Below are 19351 nucleotides of genomic sequence, written 5' to 3' on the forward strand. Positions count from 1 at the left end.
TATTGTATGATTTGTGTACCTTATCCACGAATATTACTTAAAGACAATTATTAATTAATTTCGAAATTTTTCAAACAAAAAATTGAGAGTTTTCTGAAAAGGGCTCAAGTCTCTAACAAGTTGAAAAGAACTCGAGTTTAGACTTCTTATTGTGAGTCTGTGAAATTGAGTCGAGTTCCGAAGCAGGGTACTCAAAGGACTCGAGTCTTAACTAACACTGACTTTGATAGAAATTCCACGTTTATGCTAACATTGCTACACGTTGGCATTGCGAAGTCTGTGCAATGTTGGCTTGGTCTGCCGGACCGATCTATCAATGTTTATTTTACAAGACTAATATTCAGATGTTTTATATGAGTTTATTAAATTAAATGTGTATTTTAATTTTTCACAGGAATTAAAACAATGACTGATGTCATCAATTTATGCGTCAAAGGTGAGATTTTTTCACGTTTTATTTTTGAATTAAAAAAAATATATATTTGTAGGTCGGGATTAAAGTTATCTAATCTGTGGAATGATGGAAGTTCAAAAAAAGTGATCGGGTCGGAAAAAAGGAAGGCGAAAGAACTGAGTCATACCTAACCATATAACCCGAATATGCGATATAAATAAATTAATAAATAAAATATTTGGAATACAATCTTACACAGATCGACTTAGCCCCAAACTAAGCAGTGCTTGTATTATGGGTACTAGGCGACGCTATATATACTTATATAGATACTGTTATAATAAAAACACGTTACTTCACTTGTATGTTTATTTTTATATAGACATATTTGTTTATAAAAACACCATGGTAACTATCCATAATAATGTAAAGAGTATAGTCAACGTATTGTGAATCCTACCTATTTCTAACACTCCCACTTAGGTAGGATATAACAAAAAAATAATATTAAAAAAAAAAAATAACACAGAGATAGCTTCTAACACCAGTGATTCCCACTGCAACTTTCATGGTTGTTTAGAATTCAATAAAATAATGATCATAATGACTCCCACTGAATAAAAATGTTCAAATCAGTATTTTGTTTTGAAATCTTATAAATTTATCTTTCGGGAGGGGCTTAGTTAAACCGTCTGCAAGTTGGTCTTCTGTGTTGACATATGTGACGGTTATATCTCCAGCGTCGTACCGTTCACGGACGTAATGGTATCGGACGTCTATATGTTTTGAGCGCTTGTGATATTCTGGATTTTTAACCAGTTTTATAGCGCTCTGGTTGTCTACATATATGTTCAAAGGTTGGCTGCTACTCTCATCGATTTGGTTCAGGAATTGGCGGATCCACATAGCTTCCTTTGTAGCATCACACAAAGCCATGTATTCTGATTCTGTCGTTGAAAGAGCAACTGAAGACTGTCGACGGCTGCTCCAAGTGACAGGTCCACCATTCATCATAAACAGATACCCTGTCGTCGACCTTCTAGACTCTGAATCTGTAGCATAATCAGCATCAGAATATCCAGTAAGATGTGGATCACCACTGCCACTATACAATAAACCAAGCTGTGAAGTGCCTGCAAGATAGCGCATGATTCTTTTTACAAGATACCAGTGGGACGCAGTATAATTAGTCAAGTATCTGCTTGCAACTCCCACGGCGTAGGAAATGTCCGGTCTAGTTGTAGTTGCGAGATAAATCAAACACCCGACAACTTCTCTATATGGTGCATTCTCGTCAATATCATCACAAATAGCAACAGTGCTGGTTTCAATTGGAATGCTCACCGATTTGGCATCATTCATGTTAAACCTTCTTAACATATTCTTAACGTAGTTTGATTGATGAATAAGGATAGTGCCGTTTTCTTTATTCTTCTCCATTTCTAAACCAACAAAGTATCTGGGGTTTTCCTCAATTGTTATTTCAAATTGCTTTCTGAATAAATTAAGGAACATTGAAAGTGTAGATTTCTTCTTAGAGAACAGAAGTCCATCATCGACATAAATTATTAGTATAATTCTTTCATTATCTAGTAGTCCCACATAAACACACGTATCTGCTTGTATGCTTTGAAAACCAATTTGCCTTAGGAATTCATCAAGTTTTTTATTCCAGCACCGTGGGGCTTGCTTGAGTCCATATAGAGAGCGTTTCAATTTACATACTTTCTTCGCATCTACATCAAGGCCTTGCGGTGGCAGCATATATATTTCTTCATCTAGGTTTCCGTACAGAAATGCCGTCTTTACGTCAAACTGGGTCATTTCATACTTTTTATCTGCACAAACTGCAAGTAGAATTCTTATTGAATCGTACCTGGTCGTTGGAGAAAAAGTCTCGCAGTAGTCTATTCCAGGTTTCTGGTCAAATCCTCTTGCAACGAGTCGTGCTTTATAGCGTAAAACTGTGCCATCTGGATTTATTTTCCTTTTAAATACCCACTTACATGTAATTGGTTTCTTTCCGTTTGGTAATTCAGTAATTTCCCAAGTTCCATTTTCTTTTAATGACTTCAGTTCCTCGTCTATGGCATCTTTTCATTCATCTACATCAGGGCTTCTCATTGCTTCTTCGTAAGTGCTTGGTTCTTCAGAAATAATATTGGCCTCATATCGGCTTGGAGCTTTAAGATTTTCTCTCGGTCTCAACATTCTTGTCGCATTTAAGTTTTCTACAGTTGATGTTTCGTTGGTATCAAAGAAAGTGTCCGTCGGGTTACGATTTTCCTCCATAGAAGCTTGACCAGTACCAGTGGCGTTTTCTATTAGAACCAGGTTGCGGGATTCAGTCAAAACATTCTGTTCAAGTTTATCTTCTATTACAAATTGCAGTGGTTGATCATGGTCTCCTTGCTCACCGGAAAACGATGATTCATTGAAAAGCACATTATGTGAAATGTGTACCTTCTTAGTAATCGGATCATATAGACGATAATTGGTAGAGTTCCCGTCATAACCAACGAAAATTAATTTTTTGCTCTTCGAGTCAAGTTTTCGTCTCAACTGGTTTGGTATGTGCATGTATGCGTCACAGCCAAAAATTTTTGTATGATTTACATATGCCGTCTCTCCCGTCCACTCCTGATAAGGTGTCGAGTTCGGCGTTTGTTTGGTAGGAGTTCTGTTTAGAACATATATGGCACAATTGACAGCTTCGGCCCAAAGATGCTTGGGGCGCTTAGAATTCTGGAGCATGGTTCGCGCTGATTCCATAATCGTGCGCATGTCGCGTTCGGCTCGAGGGTTTTGTTCTGGTGTATATGGTGCCGTTGTTTCCAAAGTTATACCAAAGTTACTAAGAAATGCTTTAAATTCATTATTGCAATATTCTCCGCCACAATCTGTATGTAGTACTCTAAGAGGACGTCCAAATTTGTTTTGAATCAGCCGTAGAAACTCCTTGAAGTTTTCAAAGACATCACTCTTGTGTTTTATGAAGAATGCGACTCGATAACCGGTACACGCATCTTTAAACAGAACGAAGTATTTAAAACCAGATATCGAAGGTGTTGACATAGGCCCGCATACGTCTGAATAAATAATTTCGCCAGGGCGGCAGACACGCTTCTCTGTGTCTAGTTTTGTATGAAATGGAAGTCGGTGTTGCTTTCCATAGGCGCATGCCTCGCAAAAAAAATCTTTAAAATCATTTGAAGTAATTCCTTGTAAAGTTCCATTGTTTATCAAAATTTTCAAATAGTTAATGTTTATATGGCAGAGCCTGTCATGCCAAAGTTTTAAATTACTGTCAGCTGTCACAGCATTGACATCTCCAGCCAGAGTTTCATGTACAGCGGTTTTAAACAGCAATCTATACAGATTATTGGGTTGTTTGTGTGCATAAGCTACCAACCTTTTTTCGGCATCCAATATATATACATGCCACTTGACTTTGTTAATGGTGTAGCCTTTGTCAGTTAAAACGCCTTCAGAGATTAAATTTTTCTTAAGTTGTGGAATATACAGTACGTCATTAATTTCAGAGTCGTACCACTGATTATTAAGCAACTTCTTAATATATACTGTTCCTGCCCCTTTAACGTTCAATTCAGAGTTGTCTCCGAGTCGCACTGTTCTTGTTGGGCACTCGTCAAGATTTTTGAAAAAATCGAGTCTGCTGGTCATATGAGCTGAAGCTCCACTGTCTAGATACCAGATGTCGTTGTCTCCAGCTTGTAGATTTTCTGTATAGGTTTTGACCATGAATGCCGAGTACGTCATATTTGCTCCCGAGTTCGATTTGCTGAGGCTTCGTTTTCGCGAATAGCAATCTTTAGCTATATGTCCTTGTTTTTGACAATAATAACAAATGGGGGGCCTTACGAAAGATCTTCTCTCAGGACATGAGTTCTTAGTAACAGTAGCTAAGGCAATGGGATCGGAGATGTCATCATTGCCAAGGCTCGCTTCTTCATCCAGAAGCCTTGCAGTTAAATTATCTATTGTTTGTTTTGAAGCATCCATCGATAGCCATGCTTGTCTAACGTTTCTGTATTTAGCTGGTAGACTGCCGATAATTTTTGTAATAATTGCTGCGTCGCTTATGTTGTCTCCGGCCTCTTTTATTTGCTTCGCTAATGATTCAACTTTTGCGATGTGTTGTGCAACACCATCTTTCTCTTTCATCTTATATGCGTAAAATCGTTCATGAAGAGACATTTTGTTAAATTCAGATTTTTGAGCATAAACAGCGTCAAATTTTTCTATCATCTGCCTCGCTGATATACAGTTTTCAATAATTACCATCTGTTCATATGTCAAAGACGATGTGATTATGAACATTGCGGCCGCATTTTGCCGCTCTCGCAGGTCCGCGGCCACCGGGGGCTCCCCAGTGCCGCCGGTGCTCGCACTCGTGCCAGCCGATCCACTAGAATCACTTTCTATAAACTGTCCTAGGCCTTTCGCCTTCAAAGCGCACTTTAACTGAAACTTCCATTGTAGGTAGTTTTCCGCACTGAATTTCTGCAGCATACCAATGCCCGTTATTTCTTTATCCATCTAAGGGCCAGTTGCACCATGCCCATTTGATGTACTGATCATGTGTAAATATGGCGCTAGCGAATGCTAACTGCATATTTGGGTTGCACCACGCTATGTGTCCGTTAAAAAGTTACGCTGCCCTTAACCGGTGGTAGAGCACTGGTTAACAGCAAAGTCGTTCGATAAATATGGCGGCGCTTTTTGGAAATCGTCCGTATTTCACGAATTTATGTTTGATTATTAAATAATTTGAGTAAAAAGTAATGTAAATTATTAAAAATATATTTATAACAATAAAAAGGTGGAAATATCTAAACGCAAAAACGTGTGATAGTTGACATAATGGTTTTAAAAGTCATTTTAGTTGCGAGACTACTTGTGTTTCGTAAAATACATTAATTTGTTCCGGATATTCAAAAAAAGGTGTGTTTTAAATTGAAATTGAGTGCAGAATGAGTTTAAGTTGAGGATAAGACCAGATTGCTGCTATTACAGGTTAACAAATACGTCCCATAAAGTGAAACTCGACGGCATGTAATGAACACTATTTATCGACACACTGGTCATTAAAATCAATTTAAAACGCTCTCTGTTTATTGGAATCAAGATAAGAATGTTATATCCCTTGGAAATACTGGTGGCCTAACCATGATATTCGCAAACAGCGAGATGACAACTAGAAACATATACAAAGTCGGCCTCTGAAAATCGTAACCCACAACAGAAGTGAACTATATTCATAACTATAAACGCACATAAAACAAGATGCTAAATATGAAATCAAGTATTATAGTGTGAAGAAAATGTATTGGACAATTCCAGACCAGTCGGCATAATAGGTTATATATAAGTGAGCAAAATGTGTAATGTAAAACTGATTATAATACTTCAATTCATACATACTTGCTTGTGTTTTATTTGCTTTTACAAAATATCTTATTCATTAACCCTAGAAACAACAACTTTGCAAGTAATGAACTAAAAATAAGTAGTTTTACTTATGGTGCTATTTATATTTAAATTCATAACAGAAATTTTGAAAAACTTGTTATAATAAACCCAGTGATTATTAACTACTACAAGTGCAATTTGAATTTGAAAATTTGTGTTTCTTCTAAATGAAAAATACCTACAGCTGTACAGTCTTTTGCATGCTAAGATTTTCCAGTCAGTTACATAGTCATGATTATATTATTTTATTTATTAGAATACTAAGTTACAATTAGATTTAACAATTCACAGGCTCCATAAATCTATATTTATTTTGTGTGTGGGTTTACCTGGGTATCTCTTATCTTCAATTATGACATTATACCTATTATAGAGTCCCGTACCTGTTATCGACATGGCATGGCAGGGCGTCCTTCAGAGGCATCCATACACATTGAGGTCTGCTTGTGAATGTCAAGGTATCCCTCTGGCATTTACAGGTTTACCACAGTGTCTTAGACACGCCAAGGTGTTCTTAGCATTTGTTTGTCTGAGGGGTGCCTCGGCATGCCCTAGCATACTTACCTTGATACTAAGCCAAAGGATCTCTTACTGTGTCTAGGCAATAGTGGCCTCCGGGCCTAATAAAGTAATTCTTCTGGAAATATCGAATATACATGAGAACAACTGAGTAGTTTAATAGGTATAACCTGCGGTGGCAGCATGGTTCCATTTTTATCACTTGTCACTATGCCCGTCACTTTCGCGATTACATACTTGTTAGAATGTGACAGGCGGCATGGTGACAAATGATAAAGAGCTGACCATCTTAGTTGTTTCCTGTCCTACTGGACAACATTTATAAATATAACAGCCAATACCTAGGTTAGATAAAATAATATGGCTTGCCTTCTGTCACCTGAATTTTACTTGTGTTCAACCAGTCATACAGTGAAGTTGCATATAAATAAATTACAATGTAAAAATTGTATATAACCCTAGCCATGTATTGGAAATAGCATACCAGTAAATTGGTAAAAAATATAATCCATAGGTCTTAAATAGCAATAGAGCATCAGGACATACTTTAGAGAATGTGTGAACCCATTATTTTTAAATCTAACTACACAATACCCTACCTACATATTAACCTACCCAGTCCCTATAAATCATCATTCAAAACCGAACATACCTAAATAGCTCTAAATTCAGTCATAAGAAACGGCCCTCAGTTTGATTTTATTTGTTTTCCCCATACCAGTTTTTCAACAGCCCATGCATGTTTCATAAATTATTTATATCATGATCACCCCAATAAAGAATAGTTGGAATAAACAAGTTATGTCTAAGTTACCAGTATGACAGAAAATATAATAAGTAGGCACTTAAATATAATTGTGAAATAATATATTATATGTCAATGAGTTGTTGATTTCTCTCCGGATAACCTTTTACCTCCATTAGTCACTACCTAAAAAGGTAGAAAATAAAGTAAGATAAGGTAACTAAAAATATATTTTATTGTCAAAAATGAAATACAGATAATATTTATAATACTTTATTTTTCGCAACAAGTTTTTCCAGTTAATCTAGTGTATGATTCTTGGATTTCTTGAATCAATTCACTTGTGTGTAACTTTCATCTTGTATTTCATATCAAATGGTGTATATCAAACCTGAAAAGAAAGTAACATGAAATTATTATGCATAAAAATATATTGTGATCCGTTTCAACCAATGGCAAAACCATTGAAAAATGCTTAGGTCAAGCAGGTTTAAATTAAAGTACAAAAGTAACTTGAATATCTGCTACAACCAGAACTAACAGTTATGTATTATTGTGTCAACAATATATATATGTAATTGAAAATGTTACCCCAACTGTCGGTATTTGGGTTATAGTCGTAGGTAGCGTAGGTAATTCCTTGTGCTTAGGGCTCTGAAAGTAGTTAGGGATACGTATTAAACTAATAAGATAACTTACCGGGCAATGCAGCTCCTTCTTTGATTCGGTTTTGCGGCTTGGAAAACACTTGGACACTGAACAATCGTAGTCAGCAGTTTCACTTTAATGTGCCATTAAGATACATTGTTTTTAATATAATCATAAATATATTCAAGATTGGCATGGCATAAATTGTGTAAATTTAAAACCTGAAAAGAAATAGAAACTAGTTCGCGCCTTCAAAAGTATTCTCGTTGTTGAAAAATTTGACAACTTTGACATTTATTACTGGGTTGCTATATGAAAAAATAATTCTACCATAAAAATTTTGGTAGGAACGCGTTCATAGTATGGCCACACGATTAGCGACGACATTCTGTTATTTTATAGTTGGTGCAACGCATTTTATTTAGCAATCGTTAAGACCCCCACGTAAGCGTTAAAATTTAGCGAACTGTGCTTACGTTAGCAGGTGGTTTGGTGCAACTGGCCCTTAAAGGTGTAAGCCCATAACCGTTATAATAAAAACACGTTACTTCACTTGTATGTTTATTTTTATATAGACATATTTGTTTATAAAAACACCATGGTAACTATCCATAATAATGTAAAGAGTATAGTCAACGTATTGTGAATCCTACCTATTTCTAACAGATACCTACATAGAAAACATCCATAACGCAGGAACAAATATATTCGCGATAAACACACAAATGCCCTGACCAGGATTCGAACCCTGGACCATCTGCTTCACAGACAATGTCAGTACCGACTATAGTCCGTCCGTCCGTCTGTCTGTCTGTCACCACGCTGTATTTCACAGTTGAAATTTTCACAGATGTTGTATTTCTGGTGCCGTCATATCAAATACTAAAAAGTACCCTCGGTGGGCGAGCCTGACTCTGGTTTGTTTCGCATTATAAAGAAGGTAAGCAATCTTGACGTGTGTTTTCATTTAAAAAACTCTTCTGAAAAATAAGTCTCAGCAAATATAAATCATATACAATTATTTTATTATTCTATTTTCATAAGCAATATAATATAATTTTTAAAAAGCGTTTTTCAATAATTTTTAATAAAAATATATGTCAAGATTCTTTACCTTTACGAGTATGCTAATCCTAAAAAAACAAACTGGCTAGGAGGCCGTTGTAGTTATTTGTTTGACAAGGGGGCAAAGTTGCTGTTTAACCGCCCGTGCTAATATTGACACCCGAACAAGCGAAAGATTCCATAATTGAAGCACGAGTGTAGTGAGTCGTTCAAAAAGTTGAATCTTGAGCGTTGCGAGGGTTTCAAGTCTTGAGGGTTGAACAAATTTTGCCACCGAGTGGAGTGAGAAACACATAATTTTTCACCACACCAATGCGAGGAAAATCCTAACTATAAAATATCATACAAAATCAAACCAAAGCGCTGGTGGCATAGCGGCAAGAGCGTGTAACTTTCAATCCGGAGGTCGCGGGTTCAAACCCCGGTTCGGACCAATGAGTTTTTAGGAAATACGAAATATAATTTGATATTTACCAGTCGGTTTTCGGTAAAGGAAAACATCGTGAGGAAACCGGACTTATCCCAATAAGGCCTAGTTTACCCTCTGAGTTGGAAGGTCAGATGGGAGTCGCTTTCGCAAAAACTAGTGCCTACGCCAATTCTGGGGATTAGTTGTCAAGCGGACCCCAGGCTCCCATGTGCCGTGGCAAAAATGCCGGGACAACGCGAGAAAGAAGAGAAGACAAAATCAAACCAAATGAAATCTAGATGAACGTTATTTAACATTTTTCATTCAAAATCATCATTTATAATAAGTCAATATAAGGAAACAACTCAAAGTATGAATAATATAGAATAAGAATAATTTATTATCATAAAATAATACATAGTAAAAGTTGCACAAATGCTGTCCTGTGTGTCCCAAACTAGGCTGAGCCTGTATCTTGGGACCGACCGAGCCGGTTCTACATAAACATTTTACCCAATTATATACATACTAGGATGTATAACAAATTATAAGAAAAAGTGAAACACGTCCGCTTCCAATCCACGTCAACACCGAACTCGTCAACAAAGTTTGCACCACATTTTGCCCCACATGTAGATAGAATGCAACCGAACTCGTCAACAAAGTTTGCACCACATTTTGCCCCACATGTAGATAGAATGCAACCGAACTCGTCAACAAAGTTTGCACCACATTTTGCCCCACATGTAGATAGAATGCAACCGAACTCGTCAACAAAGTTTGCACCACATTTTGCCCCACATGTAGATAGAATGCAACCGAACTCGTCAACAAAGTTTGCACCACATTTTGCCCCACATGTAGATAGAATGCAACCGAACTCGTCAACAAAGTTTGCACCACATTTTGCCCCACATGTAGATAGAATGCAACCGAACTCGTCAACAAAGTTTGCACCACATTTTGCCCCACATGTTGATAGAATGCAACCGAACTCGTCAACAAAGTTTGCACCACGTTTTGCCCCACATGTAGATAGAATGCAACTTTCTCATGGTTTTGAACAATCAAGAGAGCCTTTACCGGCTGGTGTGGTGTAAAAAAATAAGGCAGCTACCTTTTGATGTGCTACGTTTGAGTTTGAGCGGACCCCAGGCTCCTATGAGCCGTGGCAAAATGCCGGGACAACGCGAGGAAGAAGACGTTTGAGTCTCATGTCAGAAGTAATTTATAATACTTTATCATTTTATATTTTATTACAGTGACTATTTGCCTTGGCGGAATTCTGGACCTTATTGTCACGGGATGTAAGTATTTTTTTATAATATTTATTTGAACATTGATATTTATTAATTTACCTAACATTTTGTTTATGATAAATAATTTAGTTATTAATTTTATCAGACGACTACAAAACTTCATTTAGCTTTAAATGCTTATAACGCAATATCTAAGGTAGAAGTACTAGTGCTCGACGCTGCACTAATACTCGACATGGGCACTTTATGTAAAAGTGACAAGGATTAAGTTCGAATACAGAAAAATCTTCGTTGTTCAAATTTAACCTATATTTCCATGAAATAAAGTGCCCATGTCGGTGACTAGTACAGCGTCGAGCACTAGTACTTCTACCTTATAGCAAAGGTTGTTCAATAATTTCAAAATGTATCTATTGTTATTGTTGTTGTATCTGACTGTCTTTTTAATGTATTTTGTTTGTTTTCCAGTGGGCTCCATTTTGACCAGAAGTAAGTGTAAAATTATCACTGTATTTTTCTAGATTTAACCTTAAAAAAAAATATTACTAGTTCTTTGCTTTGCCATATATTTCATATTCCTCGCTTCGTTCAAATTTCAATGTACAGTCAGCTAAATTATTAGCATAGCACCATGCTTACATATTTGTATTACAGGGGTACTAAGATAATGATTTTACTCACTGAATTTTACTTACTGTAAATTTTGCTCTCTTATGACACAATATAATGTTCACATCACCTAATTGAAGAAGAGCTTTTTCTTCCCTGCTAGCATCAAAATGGCACTTTTCTGTGTCCTGGACACTATTTTTCATTTTTGCATACTATTTCTTTAGCTTAAATAATATTTTGAAACATAATCATCATAGGATGTGAAAAGCAGTAACATGGTAGAAAAAATATTTTCACCTTAGGCGTTAACATTTGAATCCCTCACTACGCGCAGGATTCAATGTGCTCCCTCGCCCTTAATATGTAATTTTGCTCTCTTGTAACACAATATTATTTCCCAGTGGTCGCTGTAATCTACAAAATCGGCTGCTGCGTCTATGGCTGGGGCGACAGAAGCATTTGCACTAAAGAATACAACTCCCAAGTCGGCGTCAACGGAGACGCCTCGGAATACAAGGATATCATCAATTTGTACAGACTTCAGAACTGCAAGACTGATGTCATCACTATCATTAACAAGTACACCGGAGGGAAAGGTATATTAGCACGTAAAGCTTCGTTTTAAGGAGTACCACAAGGAGAGGTATTGGGGCCTGGACATTTCATCATCAATTCATAAAAAGTACAATAGATCAGATTGTATTATGTTATTTGGAGATCATTTCAACGAGTATGTGGGATTTGTACCTCTTACCTAATCAATTACAGTTATAAAGCTTATCCTTTTTCTGCAAGGTAAATATTTAGGTACCTAGGTTATTAATATTGTCCCTCGAAATGTAATTATCCTATCGTCTGTGTCTATGTATTTAAATTCTGCACTTAGTCACTTTTTCGCATTTCTTTTAACCTTTTTTTCTGTACACACCGGCGCAGAATGAAAACCATAGTTTGAACGCACTGTTTTAGTAACCTACATATGGGAATAGATATATTTCGAGATATATTTCTCGTTAAACGTCTTAAATGACATGCTCAAACAGAAATATAAAGCTTAATGTAGTGTGGAATGTGGAATTAATTGTCGCTTACAGTTCCTCTGGTGTTGCGAGTGTCCATGGGCGACGGTAATCGTTTACCATCAGGCGATTCACTTGTATCCTATACAAAAAATTACTCCCTTTTTTATATTCCAGATATCTCCAAGCAAACCGACGTGATCAGCATCATCCTCCAGAAGATCCTAATCATCGTGGACATCATCAACTCTGGACACATCACCAAGCAGCACTTCACCATTTGCTTCGTTGAGATGATCAGCATCTTTGGCTGCGTTATTAACTCTTACTCTAAAGGATGTAAGCACTCTTTACCGTTTACTTTGGCTTCTGTATCACACATATGTTAGGGCTATACTTAAGGATCTGGTCTAGAAGGTCCATAAGGTCTGTCTAGAAGATGTCTATGGTGGACAAATTTGTCTGTGATTGGCGGGAATTAGTCACAGATATGCCTACCGAAAACCTGTGCCAGGCAGGTCACAGCATTATAATAACGTTAGCATTATGCAAAAGTATGACAAATTCTACTCTTTACGAGAATCTTAATCATTTCTGATTCTTTTGAATTTGAGTTCAATCCTTTATGAATGTACTCAGTCGAAGAATAAATACATTCTTCAAAATTAAATAACTTTATGTATCTAAACATTCTTCTTCTTCTTCTTTCCATCCTGTTACCCCCTGCTGGGGTGTAGGGCTCGAACCATTTTCTTCCACTGACTCCGGTCCTGGGCAGCTTGGGTAACCTCCTCCCACCCCATACCCAATACACCCAACTCTTGCTCCACGGAATGGCGCCAAGTAAATTTAGGGCGACCATGTTTCCGTATTCCGGGCATCTTCCAGGTCAGGGCCACTTTGGATAGGTGGGAGTCAGGCTTCCTGAGGATATGCCCAATCCAATGCCAATTGCGCGTTCTAAACCTATAGAATATAAATGTTAGGACAAAATGCGTCTTGAATCCAATCGTAAAAAAGTAAATGTTCTCTGTATACTTCTGAAGGATCCGCAATAGGCTACCATTAACTGTACTTTTTAATACAATCATGCAGGTCATTGTCTTAACATATTTTAACAATAACCCGTTTTTTGCAGCCGGCACTACGATTGTCCAGAAGGTCATCCCAGTCTGCGGGCCGCACTTCGTGAAGCAAGGCTGCCCCGACATCAGGGAAGAGAAGACCAGGATCGTAACCGTCGTCACGGTTGGGAACAACGCCAGAATCGACTGGAACGATATTCAAACTGTGAGTTGATAATAATCTCAGTCTGCGGGCACTTTGTGCAGCTGCCCCGACATCAGGGAGACCAGGGTCGTGACTGGAAAACTATTCAAACCGTGTTTTTTTTTAATGATATAGGAGGCAAACGAGCAGACTAATCGCCTGGTGGTAAGCGATTATTAAGCGAAGATTCAGCAATTTTGTCGTAGTTTTCTGTAGTAATCAATGAATTTTAATTAGAATATGCGTGGTCCAACACGCAATTGGCTGGTCTGTTAAGCAACTAAACCTGCACGAATTATAAGAGCTTCATTGTTCATACTTAATATGTCTAAAATGAAAAGGAAGGCCACCGATTTTTTTTCAACGATTTTATCATATCTATAAAAGTTTCGGTTTTGGCCGAACGGATTTGTGTAGTATTTTTTAAAGTAATGTTTATTTTTCAGAGAAGCAAGTCTGATGACCTCACCATCGATGTCAAGGTCGTCTTCGAGGACAAAGGCTCCAACCCATCCCTGCAGCAAGTGTTCAACCTGGAGGCACCCTCGAGCTTCGATGGCAGCGTCAGTTTTCTGCTAAAACTGCTACACGCGCTGGGAACTGTTATTGACGTGGTCTGCAATGGGCTGGGAAAGCTTGTTGTCAGAAGTAAGTTAACCATCATCATCATGTGAGTCCATAAGCATCATGTTTTCATGGGAATTGCACATCCGGAACTATGTGCGACACTTTGAAAGGCTCTTGTCTTGAAACCGTGCTTTGGGACATTGTGCCCTTGCCTTGGAGCGCTGTCCCCTCGCCTCTGGACGCTGCCTCCCGCCTCGGGACGGTCCTCACCTCGGCACGTCACGACACAACATACCTAATGTATGCACCCCCTAAAAATCTTCCTGAAAACTGCAAAATATAAGGTCATTTGGGGCAAGGGAACAGTTTCTCTTATCCCATCTTTTTTCCCAGTTTCTTCTTACCCCATCTAACCTTAGTATATGAATGCCATATAAACCAAAGTAGAACTGGTGTTCTTTGCCGTGTGGTCACAATTTTTTTATACTACGTCGGTGGCAAACAAGCATACGGCTTGCCTGATGGTAAGCAGACTCCGTAACTTATGGACGCCTGCAACTCCAGAGGAGCTACATGCGCGTTTCCGACCCTAACATTTCGCACCCTCGTTGAGCTCTGGCAACCTTACTCACCGGCAGGAACACAACACTATGAGTAGGGTCTAGTGTTATTTGGCTGCGGTTTTCAGTAAGGTGGAGGTACTTCCCCAGTTTGGTTCTGCTCTAGATCTGGAATGTGCTGTGCTGTACCCTACCACACAACGCGAGATGATATTCACAGTCACTAATATTTCAATTTCATTTTCCAGTCGTCGGCTTACTCATCCACTACATCGTCGCCATCTTGGGCAGAGGTCGTAACAGCAGGAGCTTCGTCTGCCAGAAGGCGTACTTCGACAGCTTCGGCATAACCGTAAAGAGTTCGGACTGGGCTGACCTGGTGACTGGCTTTAAACTTGGCAGCTGCAAGCAGGATCTTGATGCTATAGTGGCTGCTCAGAAGGGGAAGGGTAAGTTCGAACATGATTTTTCTATTTGTTTAGAAGACTCGAAGTGGTAGACGTTTCTGACACCAAAACCGTCAGACTCAACCGCCTCCTAGCTTAGCCTATGAAGCAGGAGTCCCTGGGAAGTGGAAGAAACACAAGAAGGACACAGGCATCACATAACATTAAACAAATACACACACTATTTATTCGACATTTGGAACTACGTAGCACGCTTTCCAAGGCCCTTGTCTGGAAACCTGGTTTTAGGACATTGTGCGCTTGACTCCTATATTATAAAAAAAATATGTCACGTACGGTATGGATCAAGCAAAACACAATAATAGAACGTTAATTCATTGGTTTTCCAGGCAGCGGTGCCGTCATATAGCAGACGTACTACAGCGGTAGAATGACGTCACTAGAACGTTGTCTATATAAACAAAATGGCGCAGTTTCTTAGAGAGCGGCGATTGAAGGAACATTCTTTTTGCGTCCTATATGACGGCACCGCTATCCTAAGAAACCAGAGCTTTAGAGCTACATGATTTTACTTCCATTTATGAGTTTCGGAAAAATCATTAAAATCAGTCTCCATAGATTGATAAACACCAGAAGGGTTAGGTAACTAATCCAAAAAAAATTTTTTTATCAGACAACGCTGTAATCAGAGTGATTCTGGACTGCACCAGCTCTCTGGTCTCCATCATCCTCAAAGGCCCCAAGATCACGGAGAGCGATTTCACGGACGTGTTCAGCTATTCTTTCACCATTTTCGCTGCATTCGCCAACAGCTGCAAGCCGGACCTGGGGAAGAAGATATGCGAGCGCCTCGTGCCCATCTGCAGCTCGATTTTGGAGAAGAATAATTATCCGGGTAAGTTAATGTTACATTAGGTTTTTTGGGGATGCTTCCACGAATTGTTTGGCTCTGTGTTACTTCTTTCCGCCATCCCTCTACGCGACAGCATTTTCATCTTCACCACTTAGATGGTTGGCAGTCCTCAACTGTGCGTTGCTCCAAAAACTTCCCGCCTCGCACAGCTACACTGTCGAATGAACGGTATTTCCGGACCGATACGACCTTCAAACCTTCAAGAAAAGAGCGTACTCCCATCTCAAAGGCCAACGCTCTTGCCACCACATTATCATAAAACTTTATGCGAATAAATTGTTTTACAGTACATAATTGTGCTACTTTATCGCACTAGTGCGCACATTACGCACCCATGTCGAAAATTTAAATGTATATGTACAGTCAGCTGCAGTTGACCTCTCGGCAAACAAATTTATATACAGGGGGTCACTTTTCTCTGCAGCTTTTTTTACTGTCGTAAAACTTTGTCGATACACGTGTGTCGATTTAAAACACTATTCGGTCGTGTTTTAATTTATCGCTATTCGCTGTGAATTTCTTACTTTTTGTACTTGTATCTTAATGCACTTTTTAGTTCTTATGCTCTGAAATAGGGTTATTGTTGTTCTCGAAAGTGCACAGAAAGTAATACGTTTCTGCACTAGAGCATTTTACTTTCCAAGTCCGATTTTTTATCTATTTTTGACGATAGTCAACTGAAATTTAAATTTAAATGGATTTGTCATACAATTTCCATTCTGATATTTAACTCCCCATTCCATAGAGACCGATACTATGATCTAAAGAGTTAATTGAAATGCTATAAAAATATATACTTAGTCATGTTATTAATAAACACATGTATTTTACTTTCCTGAAATTAAAATGAAATGTTTAACTCGGGTAAAATGCATTATTTCAGTCTCGGACCATTGGCGCTCTAACTGCGTTCGAGGATCAAAATACCTCGACACAAATGAGTGTCTTTCATCCCTTGGTTAACAATTTACTGGTAATCGCCTGTATTTATTTGTTACAACTGTTATTTATTCCACAGCGCTCACTGCCCACCAGCCGAACATCGTGAAGAAGATCGCGGTGTGCAACAATGTGAAGGTCGCCTGGGTCGCCAAAACTACTGTCGTCGAACACTGAACCTAAACCTACAGTACCTACCCGTCTTAAGTTAACATTGTAGTCGGTGCGGAAAAAGAAGAGTCGTAGAATGGGGTTAGTTTCGGATTATTGTTTCGTCGGATTCTTGTTTCGTCGGATTCGTGTTTCGTCGGATTCTTGTTTCGTCGGATTCTTATTTCGTCGGATTCTCGTTTTGTAGGATTCTTGTTTCGTCGGATTTTTGCTTTGTCGGAAATATTAATATGCAATAAAATCAGTTAGATAAAAAAAGCGTGTGGTTATATTTTATTAAAGTACGAATTATTACTTTATTGTTGTTGCACAATAGGACATAACTACAATTACCTAGAAATCGGTTCGATTCATATTTTCAATAGCGTAATTTTATTTAATAAATACAGACAAAGCCACGATATTTCCATAGTTTTGTTTGATTTTCTATGACCGAAAAATTCCGGCGATACAAGAATCATACGAAACGAGAATCTTACGAAACAAGAATCCAACGAAACAAGGATCCGGCGAATCGAAACCTAATCGTGGAATGTAAGGGAACCAATACATTCTATGACTCTTCGCTTTCCGCACTAGCGTCATATTTTCATATAAAGTAATAGACAATAATGATATTGCCGCACTTTGTCATTGTAAATGCCGCAAAGTTACCTTGGTTCGACTAGTTCAGTGTAATCAAAGTAAAGAGTAGTAAGATAAACATTTGAGCAATTTTGTTTGTTGATTTTAGCGCGATTAGCGCATTACGTAACTATGACGAAAATTTAAAGGGCCATGTTTATTTTAAAACGTTGTACGATACACGTGCGAATAGGTAATTCGCAACTCGTGTCGATTTAAAACACACCCTTCGGTCGTGTTATAATTTATCGCCACTCGTTGAGAATTTCCTATTTTCTGCACTTTTATCGTAAATAACTATTATTGCACCAATAACAATACATTTTACATGTAAAATTACAACTTACAACTTTGCTTATAACTTTGTTTACTGTAAAATATTATTAAAACTATAATAAAAATAGTAAACTACAAATGTGCTTAGAAATGCAAAAATAGTTACTGAGTTTAGTTCTTATTCTTACCGATATTTTTGCTAGAGTAAAACATTCCCGTCATGTAAAATATCTTCCTACTTGGAACTTACATTATAATACCATGGTTGCAATAAATAAGTATGAATTTGAATCATCACTAGTGTCTTTGTGAGCTGTAGACCTCGCGAACCTCCATCGCTCCGCCATTTTGAAAAAAAAAACTAAAAATTGATTTAAAAAAATCATCGAAACTGCTCACAATATTTCACGACCATCGGATGAAATTACAGGTCACAATCTCATCCGATGATCCGAGAAGACAACATCCGGACATACGAAAGTATACTGGCCCAAGAAATGGAGACCTTCGCTTTTGCTCGGTCGGTTAAGAAACATCGATTAAGCTCACATAATGGTTGACTAAGTTAACATAACATTTTATACTTTGAATGTGCTTTATAGATACATTACACCAATTTTAATTTATTTCATAATGTACTAATTAATTTGTGAATCAGTTTTAGTTTTCCAATAGAAAATACCTATTTTTTTTATACTACGTCGGTGGCAAACAAGCATACGGCCTGCCTGATGGTAAGCAGTATCCGTAGCCTATGTTCGCCTGCAATTCCAGAGGAGTTACATGCGCGTTGCCGACCCTAACCCCCTTCCACCCTGGTTGAGCTCTGGCAACTTTACTCGCCGGCAGGAACACAACACTATGAGTAGGGTCTAGTGTTATTTGGATGCGGTTTTCTGTAAGGTGGAGGTACTTCCCCAGTTGGGCTCTGCTCTAGATCTGGAATGACATCCGCTGTGCTGTGCCCTACCACACAGAGCGAGATGATATTCACAATGCCCATACCTCTCATAAAACCTAACCTAACCTGTACCTAACGTGTATTTTGTCCAGTAAATAAACGGCTTCTTTAAAATATATAGTTTTTTATTTTAAAAACGTTCCTTAAAATAAACACGAAGAATGAATATGAAAAAAATATATGAATAAGTAATAAAAAAGTTTTGTTATATAGATACTATACATGATACATAAGCTAAGTACAATACTAAATCACATAAAACATCTAAACATGCACAAAGTCAAAAACAATATAAACAATGCTTCTTAATTACATACACTGCCTATGTATCAATTTCGATACTCATAAATTAAATTATTATATGTTACGAAACATCGTACAAATCAGTAAAAAAAAGAAACTGCCAGTTACAATAAATAGGTAATTTATCATATTATCATATTTCTCTGCATAAATAACAAAAATAAATAAATGTTTGGGTACAATCTAACACGGATCAAC

General features: G+C 37.8%; 1 protein-coding gene across 1 annotated transcript in view; it reads left to right on the top strand.

Annotated features, from left to right (window-relative positions):
- LOC133532801 (uncharacterized) overlaps positions 1 to 18966 on the top strand; it is a 31325-nt gene extending 12359 nt beyond the window's left edge. Inside the window, exons 13-22 of the mRNA XM_061871651.1 lie at positions 395 to 436; positions 10536 to 10580; positions 11001 to 11021; positions 11546 to 11740; positions 12341 to 12502; positions 13302 to 13453; positions 13879 to 14080; positions 14808 to 15008; positions 15640 to 15861; positions 16898 to 18966. Of these exons, the coding sequence (XP_061727635.1) occupies positions 406 to 436; positions 10536 to 10580; positions 11001 to 11021; positions 11546 to 11740; positions 12341 to 12502; positions 13302 to 13453; positions 13879 to 14080; positions 14808 to 15008; positions 15640 to 15861; positions 16898 to 16995 (1329 nt within the window). The 5' untranslated portion in view covers positions 395 to 405 and the 3' untranslated portion in view covers positions 16996 to 18966. The remainder of the gene's footprint in view (positions 1 to 394; positions 437 to 10535; positions 10581 to 11000; positions 11022 to 11545; positions 11741 to 12340; positions 12503 to 13301; positions 13454 to 13878; positions 14081 to 14807; positions 15009 to 15639; positions 15862 to 16897) is intronic.
- The last annotated feature ends 385 nt before the right edge of the window (positions 18967 to 19351 follow it).

Source organism: Cydia pomonella, chromosome 27 (assembly GCF_033807575.1).
Source record: "Cydia pomonella isolate Wapato2018A chromosome 27, ilCydPomo1, whole genome shotgun sequence".
NCBI lineage: Eukaryota > Metazoa > Arthropoda > Insecta > Lepidoptera > Tortricidae > Cydia > Cydia pomonella.